At 41.2% G+C, this 12595-nt stretch overlaps 1 protein-coding gene across 1 annotated transcript; it reads right to left on the bottom strand.

Annotated features, from left to right (window-relative positions):
- Positions 1 to 315: 315 nt before the first annotated feature.
- Positions 316 to 12043, bottom strand: LOC117057334 (vomeronasal type-2 receptor 26-like). Its single transcript, XM_033168174.1, has 4 exons — positions 12008 to 12043; positions 8928 to 9155; positions 2702 to 2828; positions 316 to 1217 (listed from the first exon to the last, which is right to left on the bottom strand). Exons 1-4 carry the CDS (start codon positions 12041 to 12043, stop codon positions 316 to 318), a joined length of 1293 nt encoding a protein of 430 aa, XP_033024065.1.
- Between the last annotated feature and the right edge of the window lie 552 nt (positions 12044 to 12595).

Genomic DNA, 12595 nt, shown 5'->3' with positions numbered 1-12595 from the left:
CCTGCAGGATCTCTGCTCCCACACAACCATTGAATGAAGGTGAGGATGCCATGGGGTGGTGCATCGAGTCGGAAGGAGAACCAGGCAGTCAATCTTCTACAATACCCTGGGAATACACACTATGCAAATTTGTTAAGGAAAGGTACAGAGTCTCCTGAGCAGAAATGTGGGGCACCCACGGGGATGCAGGAGAAGAGTAGGAAGGCAAGGTAAATTTTCTGGTAAAGTCTTGGTGTAGAAATGACACGAAAAGTGATGCCTGCCAGAAAGTCCATTCAGCCTAAGAACCAACAGAACCACAAATTTCTCTGTCATTTATAACTTTCTTTGTGTTAGCTGCTCTCTGTTGTTCAGGTCAGGCCTCACCACAATAATGTAGCATTTAGGAGAAAAAATGCAAGCCAGTAACCCAGCACCAGAAGCAATGATGGAGAAGATCTCCACAGCCACCATATATTTTCCTTTGGTGCTCAGGTAGGTGGGAATGAAGGAGATCCAAACACTGCAGAAGACCAACATGCTGAAGGTGATGAACTTGGCTTCATTGAAAGTGTCAGGCAACTTCCTGGCTAAGAAGGCCACCGTGAAGCTGATAGTGGCCAGGAAGCCCATGTAGCCCAAAACACAATAGAACAAGGGGACTGACCCTTCATTACAAAGAAATATGATTTCTTCCTTCATTGAGTGCATGTCCACATCTGGGAATGGGGGAGAGGTTGCCAGCCAGAGGACACAGATCCCTACTTGAACAATGGAGCAGGAAAAGACAATGGAATAAGCCAGTTCTTTGCCTACCCATTTCCTCATATTGGTTCCTGGTTTGGAAGCCATGAATGCCAAAACCACCAATATGGTTTTGGCTAAGATGCTGGATAGGGCCACAGAGAAGACAATGCCAAAAGCATTTTGTCGGAGAAGGCAAGTCACCATATTAGGTTTTCCGATGAACAACAAAGAAGAGAGGAAACACAAGAGGAGGGAGACAAGGAGACCATAGGTGAGGCTTCTGTTGTTGGCTTTGACTATGGCTGTATCACGATGCTTAATGAAGATGCCGAGCACCAGAATTGTGATCAGAGAGAATAAAAGTGTAGAAAAAGTTGAAACAATGGCCAGGGTTTCATCAAAGGCTAGGAAGTTTGGGATCTTAGGAATGCATAGATCCTGGCCTTTGTTTGGATATTGATCTGCTGGGCAACTGACACAGGTTTCCATGTCTGAAAACAAACAAATGATGCATGACAATTTGAAGCATTCCAAAATATTTTAAGAATTTCCTCATCAATAATGCATCTAGCATAGTGTTTTGTACATAAAAAGGCTTAGAACTTCCAGCCCAAATGCTTTTAACCTAGAGGCATCAAAAATAAATCTTATGAATGAAATCTGGAATTTTCTACAGGGAGGATGTAACGAATCGGACCTAAATTAAGGGATTATGAGTTAATGGGCACCCCAGTTTGAGTGGCAGATATGTCGTGAGAGGCGGGACATTCCGCTCTTTAAAAGTAGGGAGCAGCCGTTAGTGAGAGTGAGTGGTGACTGGAAGAAGGAGGGCGTGGGGCCAGGATAGTGGTGGGTAGGTTAGGGTAGGTTAGGATAGGTTGAAGATGTGTATATGATGCTGAAAGAAAGAGTTTACACTGTTATGAAACTAAGCTTATAAACGATTGCATTACTGAAACGGTTATGTTCTGAAAGGAATAAAGACTTCTTATTGTTGAGCTAAGAAAATATCGTCGTTTATTTGGTCCAGCGAGTTATGTATGTTCATGAGGAGGTGAACTCAGGGAAAAGACAAAACTGACCTGCAGGGTGATAGTTTGTGTCTTGGAGTTCCCTCAGGAGGGGCTAGCGGGCGGAAACCTTGGTATTGCCACAGAGTTGCTAAGAGGGCTTAGCTAACTGATATAGTGAGGGATCTAATGAAAGAGAGACCCTGAACTGTAGGCAAGGAGGAATTTAACCCCTGAAGCCCAGAGCAGAGGATATAACCGGCCACGGCCGCTGGACAGGAAAACTCCCGTTACTAAGAGATTCCCAGATTATAAATAAAAGGGGATTGACATCACAGACAGACCTCAGAGGGACAGGTGGGGTGGATTGAAATTTGACCCAGAACACCCGATTAGAAATTCACTTAGTAACAAGGGGAGAGTCTGAAGTGGAGGTACGTCACATCTGCTCTTAAAGTCCCCCTGCTTTGTATTAGAACCACATTAACTGTACAGCAAATTAAGAAATATATTACAGCTGAAATCTTTGGCGTCCAGAAAGGCACGTTTAATGAGACACTCACCCTCTGGCCAAACAACTTAATTCTTGGAGGAGAAATCACCACTTTTATTCCACCCTAATTTTGTAGAACCTGAACAGGCATAGACAAATTCGGCCCTCCAGATGTTTTGGGGTTCATTTCCCATCATCTCTGACAACTGGTACTCTTAGGTAGGGATGATGGGAGTTGTAGTCCCAAAACATCTGGAGGGCCGAGTTTGCCTATGCTTGAACTTGAAGGTAATATATATACATATTAAGTTCTTCAATATGTTTTAAAGACAAAAATATATATTGGTGTTATATATAAACAATGAGAGCAACACATCTATTAATTTAAGCCTTTTGTCCTGCAGCAGTTTATCATCAACAGAATTGCCAAGAGCCCAGAGCTTTCATAATATCTGAAGAGGTCGTCTCCCACCTTTCTCATTTGAAATCATTCCTTCTGGACATGGATCACAATCATAGCAACAAAACTTCTCCCCCTCCTTCTTTTTCTTTCCGTAACCAGGACGGCAGTTGGCATTACATAGAGAAAGGGGTGGCAACTATACAAAGAGATAGGAAGAGTTTAATATTACAATATTGTTTTGGGGAATTTATCAAATATCCAATATCAGGTGATTTAAGAATAAATAGTGTGAAATGATCCATATGTACACAAATGGCACATTAAGGTAAAGGTAAAGGTACCCCTGACCATTAGGTCCAGTCACAGACAGCATGGGTTGTGGCACTCATCTCGCTCTATAGGCTGAGGGAGCCAGTGTTTGTTCGCAGACAGTTGTTCTAGGTCATGTGGCCAGCATGACTAAACCGCTTCTGGCGAACCAGAGCAGCACACGGAAACGCCGTTTACCTTCCAGCCAAAGTGGTACCTATTTATCTACTTGCATTTGACGTGCTTTCAAACTGCTAGATGGGCAAGAGCTGGGACCGAACAATGGGAATCACCCCGTCGCGAGGATTCAAACTGCTGACCTTCTGATCGACAAGCCTTAGGCTCAGTGGTTTAGACCCCAGAGCCACCTGCTTCCCATAAAAATGGCACATACAGTGGGGTAAAAGCTGTTGTTCTAAGCATCATGCAAACTCATGAAGATTTCAATATTCATACCTGGACCATCCAACCTTTCAGCTGTGTAAGAATTTGGTGTAATTTCACCCCTGGCTTTACCTTTTAATGGAGTCACAACCTAACAGCATTTGCTTCAAGGAGTTCACATGGTGTTCTTTTGTGGTGGCACAAGGAATTAAAGGTAACCCATTATAGTGGGTCTGCTCCTACCTGCAGGGTCAGTACAAGAAACTAGTACTAGGAAATCATTGAATGACCTTTGGATTGTGGTGCCCTGTTAGACCGAAATCTGTCTCCTATGGTATTTATCACCTATAGGAAACCCTTTGGAATAATATCCTAGGTTTGAACAAAAAAGAGGAAGTTGCTGAGGAAGACATCGAGCTATTCTTGGAAAAAAATGGATTACAAAGAGTCCCAGAAGAAAAAGCAACAATACTCAACCACCCGATTTCGACACAAGAATTGGAAGAGGCAATTAATAATATGCAGATAGGAAAAGCCCCAGGACCAGATGGACTAACAGCAAAATATTACAAAGTGTTGAAAGACTGGTTAATTCAGCCTCTTAAGGAGGTTTGCAATGGCATGTTGGAGGGAGACAGGGCACCCGATTCATGGAAGGAGGCGTATATTACACTGATTTTGAAACCAGATTCGGATGAACAACTTATGAAAAATTATCGACCAATTTCGTTATTAAATGTGGATTACAAAATATTTGCGAATGTCATGGCCACTAGATTGAAAAGAGTATTGAAAGATTTTATCCACAAAGATCAAGCAGGTTTTTTACCTGGAAGACATATAAGCAGCAACACAAGGAACATTGTGAATATATTGGAGAGATTAGAAAATAAAATAAATACAGATGCTGTACTTATGTTTATTGACGCAGAGAAGGCCTTTGACAACATTTCCTGGAGTTTTATGAAAAAGAATTTGGAGAAGATGGGAGTTGGTCAAAGATTTTTAAATGGTATCAATGCGGTCTATACAGAACAGAAAGCAAAAATTATAATAAACAGTGTACTATCAGAAGAGATAAGGATTGAAAAAGGAACAAGACAAGGGTGTCCTGTCTCCCCCTTACTTTTTATTGTGGTCCTGGAGGTACTCCTGAGTATGATTAGGACCGATACTTTAATAAAAGGAATAAGGGTGGGTGAGAAGGAGTATAAACTGAGAGCTTTTGCCGATGACTTGGTGTTATCCCTACAAGAACCAGAAAGCAGTGTTCCCAAAGTGTTGGAGCTAATTGACAAGTTTGGAAGAGTAGCAGGATTTAAATTGAATAAAGCCCAAACGAAAGTGTTGACAAAAAACATGACGCCAGTGCAGGTGCAAAGATTACAAGATCTTACTGGACTGAACTTTGTTAATAAGGTAAAATATCTAGGGGTAAACTTGACTCCAAAAAATATCAACCTGTTCAAGGACAATTATGAAAAAGTGTGAAATGAGATTAAAAGAGACCTAGAAATATGGACTAGGCTAAAACTGTCCTTGATGGGCAGAATAGTGGCTATAAAGATGAACGTGTTACCAAGTATGCTGTTTTTATTCCAAGTGATACCGATTATAGATAAGTTAGACTGCTTCAGAAAATGGCAAAAGGACTTATCGAAATTTGTTTGGCAGGGAAAGAAACCAAGAATAAAATATAAGATACTCTAAGGAGAGAGGTGGCTTCTCCCTGCCAGACTTACGGATGTATTTTGAAGCAGCAGCCTTTTGCTGGCTAAAGGACTGGTTTAAGCTGGAAAATACAGAGGTGTTGGACTTGGAGGGACATGATAATGTTTTTGGTTGGCACGCTTATCTTTGGTACGATAAAGTCAAGGCCCACAAGGCCTTTAAAAACCACATAATTAGAAATGCCTTGTTTCAGGTTTGGACTCGCAACAAAGACTTATTGGAGAGAAAACCCCCTAGATGGATATCTCCAGTGGAGGCAAAGGCCTATAAAAGACCTAACATGCCCGCAAAGTGGTTAAAATATGCTGATATACTGCAACAAGATGGTCAGAGTTTCAAGCTGAAAAGCTATGAACAAGTGAAATAGGGAGTCTATGACTGGTTGCAGTACCACCAAGTCAATGAAGTTTTTAAAATGGATAAAAAGTTAGGCTTTCAAGTAGATACATCTAAGTTGGAAACAGAACTTATAGATACGAACTCCAAAAACCTTTCCAGAATGTATAATTTGTTGTTGGAGTGGCATACGAAAGATGAGATGGTTAAATCTGCAATGATTGACTGGGCGAAAGATGTAGGACATAACACAGTGGTGGCGAACCTATGGCACGCGTGCCCAAGTGGGCACGCAGAGCCCTCTCTGTGGGCACGCGCGCCATCGCCCCATCAGGTTCGTTTTTTTGTGGTTTGCAAAGGTGACAGCCTCTCCCCTCCCCAAATGCCGCAGCGGGCGGGAAACGCTCCCTATAGTAAGTCACGCTTCAACAGAAATGGATAAGGAGAGGGGGGGAAACCTCCTCAGGCCTGTCCAATGGGCACTTAGCGAAGGCGTGCTGCCTGCGAGGGGCCGGGCGATTCTCGGTGTAGGAGGTGGGATTTGATGCAGACAACCCAATGGGCTTGGAGCAAGGACAGGACAGGCACCTTCTGCAACCGATGAGCGTGTCGTCCGGTCGGCTCTAGGGCTGTCGGAGCAGCTTAGATGTTGGCTTCTCTTTTCTCGCTTGTTTGCCCGAGGCCTCGAGTGGTGGGCTGTGATGAAGTGAGTCTCTGGGGCCCCGTCCTAGGGCAGCGGTTGCTGCTGCGAGGCACACCAGAAGTGTGACTGGTGGGTAATTTGGAATTAATGGGGTGCTTAGCTCAGGTCGGTGGTGGTTGTGGAGTCCCCCCCCCCTTTTTTGTCCCCGTTGGTATGTCCCCTCATATATTCCTTTCTCTTACTTGCTATGGTTGAGTCCCCCAGGGGGGAGGGCGGGAGATACCATTACACGGGGGCAAGTCCCATTGAATTCAATAGAACATTACTTCTGAATACACATGGATAGGGGTTTTTTCCTGACCTGAGTGTATTATTGCCCTCATAGTGGGGTAATAATCATATATTTCACAAATCGCTTTTTTTAAAAGTCGGCATAAAAACTGCAATAACTTAAATAGTTTCTAGCAGGCTAAAAGCAATTCAGTGAAAGAACGTCCATTCATGGCCCATAAGGCTTCCTAAAAATAAAATTAGAGCTATTCTCCCCCTTCAGGTGATCTTGGTCCTAGTCAGCTGAATGCTGGTCAAGGGGTCAGTGGGAAGGAGCTGTGCCAATAAATGTTGCATTTTGTACTTTTCATATGTATGTTTTGTGCTTTGGGGAACGGTTTTGTGGCCTCTGTTGATGTCAGAGCATAGCAAAAGTTATTCAAGCCTTTGAATTGCCTCTTAAGTAACATGTATACATTTTCTGGAGGCAATTTGTGTTTTCTTGAATTTTAGTAAATCAGTAATTTAAGAAAGGCAACTGTTTATTTTGAAAATATTATACATAAAGTGCAGATATAAGTTCAACAACTCCTCCCAAAAAAAGCTCAACAACTCTCCCCCATTATCCCCCGGATTGGCACTTTGTGATAAATCATTGGGTTTTGGGTTACAGTTTGGGCACTCGGTCTCTAAAAGGTTCGCCACCACTGACATAACATTATGTTTGAAGAATGGGAGAGGTTGTGGAGGGAAGGTACTAAATTTACTGCTTGTAATGTGTTAAAAGAAAATTTGATGAAAATGCTTTACAGATGGTATTTAACACCAGTTAAATTAGCTAAGATGTACCATGGATTGAGCAATGAATGTTGGAAATGTAAGAAAGTAGAAGGTACCTTCTATCACATGTGGTGGACATGCCCAAAGGTTAAGGACTTCTGGGAGAAAATATACAATGAGCTTAAAAGAGTGTTTAAATACACCTTCTCTAAGAAACCAGAGGCCTTCCTATTGGGCATAACCAACCATGAGATACACAGAAAGATAGAGTGTTTTTTATGTATGCCACAACTGCTGCTAGAATTTTGATTGCTAAATGCTGGAAAGGTGAGGAGCTCCCAACGGTGGAAGAATGGCAGATGAAGTTCATTGAGTATATGGAACTCGCAGAACTGACCGCGAAGCTCCGAGACCAGAGGGAGGAGGCAGTGCAAGAAGATTGGAAGAAATTTAATGACTATTTGAAACAACGTGAAAAATTGGACATTTGAAGTGAAATCAGTGAATATAATAGGCGATAGCTATTACAATGTTAGGTTGAAGTAGAATACAAGAAGTGAAGATTGAAGGGAATTTTAGAAGTTAGTATAAGATAGAAATATAAGATGTTAAGATTAATGTGATAAGATTAAGAAATAGTGATAGAAATAAGATGAGTTTAGGTTAAGATGAAGAATTATGGTGAATGTTTATTAAAATAGTCAAGAAGTTACTAAAGTAAATTAGAACTGAATGCGGAAGAGGGAACGGGGGAAGTCGCCCCAAATAAGAGTAGAAATGAAGTTAGAGTAAATAGATTGATGTGCTTTTGTGTTTTATTTGGTTGTTTTTGTGTAATTTGTAATGTGTTTGTTGTTTGTTTTATGTTGTTTGTATGGAAAATGCAATAAAATTCTTATTAAAAAAAGGAATAATATCCTAGGATCTGGCAAATTGTGTCATCTGTATGCTGATCATGTGAAGTTCTACCTTTCCACTTCATTTTAATGAGAGAAGGTGGTGAAGGTGCTGGACAGGTGTTTGGAGGCAGGGATGGATGGGATGAGGGCTGAATCCTTATTACAGACAAATGCTATGGGTTGGTGGTTGCAATGCCTGACCTGGTCTGGGAGGGGTTGCATTCCCTTTAAAGCAAGAGGTCTGGGATCACTCCTCGATTCTATCTCATCACTAGAGTCTGAAGTGTTTTTTGGTGCTAGCTAGGAGTGCTTATGCCCTCCTTAGACATATTCACTAGCTACAAATGCTCCTAGATGTATATAACTCAGCTTCATACAAACTCAAGAAGATCATAATGTTCATTCTCAACCCAAATACTGATACTGCTAGCTTAGTATTCCATCTAATGCCACTAACTGGAGAATTGCTTCATGGATTTCATAAACTAGAATGGTGGACAATGCTGGACTTTCTGATAGCCATTGCTCCTTCTTAGTGGAAGATGTCTTATATGCATGTTGCTTATTTTGTTATTGTGGCTCATTTGTTTACGTACAGACAGACCTTACTGCATTACTCCTAGATGGCTTATTAGCATGTGTTAAATAAAAAGGGAATGTCAGGATCCCATGTAATATCATGTAAAAAGAAAAGTGCCATTAGCAAAATTGAAGGCCAACACGTGCAAAAAATAAAGATGCAAAAATAAAGGAAAAGTCAATCTGTCAAATAGAGTATCTCTCAATTAAAGCACTATCCATCTAGATATGAAAACCTCTTATTTTATGCTATATTTAATAGTGAATTTCAAAATTAATAATGTATGAATTGCTTTTGTTACATCCCATTTTGTGGATAACCACAAATTATGACATTTCACGAAATGTGCCGTTATTTCCATACCTGAGTGAAGTCTCTGTGCCATTTCATTCGGTCCTCATTAATGGTGAGCTCTTTGCCAGGAGGGGCCTGAGGATCCAGCCTTCCCACTTTGACCCTGACATACGATCCATTTCGGAACGTGACCAAGTTTGTAATATCGAAGCCAGCTGCTAACTCTCCATATTCATTGAATGTAATTTCATCGTCAGCACTGTTGTTGAATGAATTTCTCTGCAGGAATGAGTGGAGCTAAGTGGAAAGAGAATGAAAAGGTCTATAAAGCATTCCAAGAGTCTAATTAAGAGTGTTAAATAGCTTTCCAAGATGGAATTAATTCATTTTCCTCTAGGAGGTAAACACTTCAGTTCACAATACAGGATGAGTCAATACAGTCAAGATCCAAGAAAGGGACAAAATTTGAGAGTCATGTCAGAGAAGTGATGGGAGTTCATGTTCTCAAAGGATAGAAATGCAACATGAGAACGTCTGACTAAACCTTTCCTTAGTCTACATAGTGGATTTGAGTGTGGTGTCATGGACTTGCTGGATGCAGAGGAGTGGCAGGAAGCAGCAGCTGGGGAACCCCTAAGGGACACCCCAAGGAAAGGAGGCTCAGAGCCAGAGGATTGGTGGTGGGATGACAAGGTGTGGTCAGTGGCAGAAGAGGGAGCAGACTGGGAGGAGGGGGTGTTGGGAAATGAAGAGGCAACAGGGTTAAGTGACAGGTGGGTAGCCGTGTTGGTCTGCTATAGTGTATGTGAAGAAGTGTGCATGCACACGAAAGCTCATACCAAGAACAAACACAGTTGGTCTCTAAGGTGCTACTGAAAAGAATTTTCTATTTTGTTAGGGTTAAGTGAGACAGAAGAGGCTATGGCAGACAGCAATCCCGTCTCCGAGGCAGAAGAGGATGGAGTGAAGCAGGGTCTAGTGACAGTGATGACACAGTTGTTAGCCTCTTCTGGGATTAGGCTTCATGGCCCAGAAACCCCTGGTGGTGGGCAGGCAGGGAAATATGAGAAGTCTAGGACAGGGGCCTGCCTTCCTGTTTTCTCTTGGATAGGCTGAGGATCCCCGCAGAAGCCAGTGCCTGGGGTGGGGGTCCTGGTTGTGCTCCCTCAGAATCATGGGCCTGGGGCCATGGACCACAGCCTCCAACTTTACACCACTGGGTAACTAGACAGGTAAGAGAGAAAGAGAGAATTCTGGAGGAATATTGGGAGAAAACGGAGGGGTTTGCAGTGTGGAGGAGGTGGTTGTCACAGCTTCACTTACATGTACCGTATTTTCCGGCGTATAAGACGACTGGGCGTATAAGACGACCCCCAACTTTTCCAGTTAAAATATAGAGTTTGAGATATACTCGACCGCAGATTCTCCACCCGACGTATAAGACGACCGCCGACTTTTGAGAAGATTTTCCTGGATTAAAAAGTAGTCTTATACGCCAGAATATACAGTAGTTGTTGGTAGTCTGCTGCTTATGAAAGTCTGTGTCATCTAATGTCTGTTCAGTATCATTATAGGAAATATTCTAATTCCCATCTTTGATTCAATAAAAGTTCCTTAGCTTTATTTTTAATTTCTTAAGTTCTGTTCTTTTATTTCTTTACTGATAATATTAAGCCATCTAACATAATTTATCAATGCAGTGAATGTTTTGTAAAAGGGAACAATACCTGCCAAGGCTCTGCATACTTAGGAGAGAGTTTTCCCTTAGCATCTCTCCTTTTACGTATGGCTCCAGCCAAGTGCATGCTATTTAAGGCATGTGCCAAAGCATAAACAGCATTATAGATACTGTAGCTGTGGCCAGTCATGCTCATTTCAAAAAATGGTGCAGGAAGGCTCTCTAGCATCTCCTCTCCAGTACACATGGTACTTGGGGGAGCGGAATTTGAAAGTGAACAACTGAATGCATCTTCCCAGAAATCTTGGATAAAACCATCTGTGTCTGTCCAATTGGGATATATATATCGAAGAAAGTCTTGAAATTCGTGAATCTCCTTGGAGTGAATAGCAAAGGAGATAGAACCATGGAAAATTCGAATATTAACATAATATTTTTTTTGAAGGCTGTGTAATATGAAATCAATTTGGGCTGTCGTAATCCATACTTTTCTTTCACTTGACTTCTTATCAGGAAATACTAGCTGAGTTAACTCAATCACGTTTAACGCATTTACCAACCATAGAATAAATCTACTTTCTCCGAATACAAGAACTGCACTGGCTTTGCTGGTTTTGAAAGTTGGTAACATAATTCTTGTGTCACCCAGCATTTCTAGAACGTCACCATTATAATGCAGATTGAGATCAATTCTTTCTGTAAATGCTGAACAGATTCCATTCTGGAAAAACATGGGTTCAATTGACTCCAAAGTGCAGGTGGATCATGAAGTTTTGCTCTGTAATCTTTACAGCAGTGGTAGAGAGAGGTTGATTCTCTATCCACTAAGAACTCTCTCGGGAAGGTTTCCTGGGAAATCATGAGCAGCTCCAAAAGATTATATACGTTGTTCTCTGACTACTATAAACCGCATCTTATAAAATATAAGTAAAATGCAAATTAACGTACCAACACTAATTAAAACAACTAAATTGAAACCCAACAATTAAGCAGAACAGCACAATTCTGTCTTCACTATATAACTTTCTGAAAAGACAGATGACAAATGCCAGAACAATATCAAGGAAACCGTGTTTTCAATTAGCCTCTGAAAGTGAACAATGTTGATTAACACCATAACTTTGGGAAAGGACTATCTTGATTTTTAAGGGAGAAACATTTTTAGTTAATGTGTTCTCAGTTATTTTTGCCTATGAAGCTGATGTCAAGGTCATAAATTGAGTAGCTCCCAGGAAGCCAGTGCAGTGCTTTCAGGATTGATATATATGAACCAGTCTAGGTGCCTCCTTTACACACCTGGCAGCTTTGCAGCAATCTTCTATTACATCTATTAAACACCTTCTTACACACATTGTTGGATATGCATATTATGGCCCTTTTACTTTGTCCATTCTACAACTCCATATTTATGAATCAATAGATTCCTACTTAAGGAAAGCATGAAATCGTTTTTTCAAAATCCATATTCTACCTGTGGAATCTTGAAAAGACCTAAGATGTTTGCCATGCTCCAGGAGGTATCAGAGCCAAGTCCCCCAATGACTCCTATTAATTTTTTTCTGGATGCCACATCTGTAGTTGGGAACAAAGTGATGTGATTTAAAGAGCAGGTCCAGTGTGTTTCGGTAGGCCATCTTTGAATCATAATAGTTATCATAGATGTGGAACCCGAGAGAGACATTGGGCAGCATCCCGGGATTCTCGTTGATCTCATCAACAGCAAACACCAAAGCAAGGATTTGCTGGTAGAACTTTGTAATTACCCTGCAAATGAACTGAGTTAAAGTTTAATGGGAAAATTAAACAGTGCATATTATCTAGATATAGGTGAGATTCTCCCACCTGCCTATAAAGAGAAGGCACAGCCAGCAAAGTTTACTTATTTATTTAGACAATATTTACTGTATATACAGGTGAAACTCGAAAAATTAGAATATCGTGGAAAGGTTCATTTCTTTCAGTAATTCAACTTAAAAGGTGAAACTAATATATGAGATAGACTCATGACATGCAAAGCAAGATATGTCAAGCCTTTATTTGTTATAATTGTGATGATTAT

Source organism: Lacerta agilis, chromosome 14, assembly GCF_009819535.1.
Source record: "Lacerta agilis isolate rLacAgi1 chromosome 14, rLacAgi1.pri, whole genome shotgun sequence".
NCBI classification, from domain to species: domain Eukaryota; kingdom Metazoa; phylum Chordata; class Lepidosauria; order Squamata; family Lacertidae; genus Lacerta; species Lacerta agilis.
This window is presented reverse-complemented; position numbering and strand designations above follow the sequence as displayed.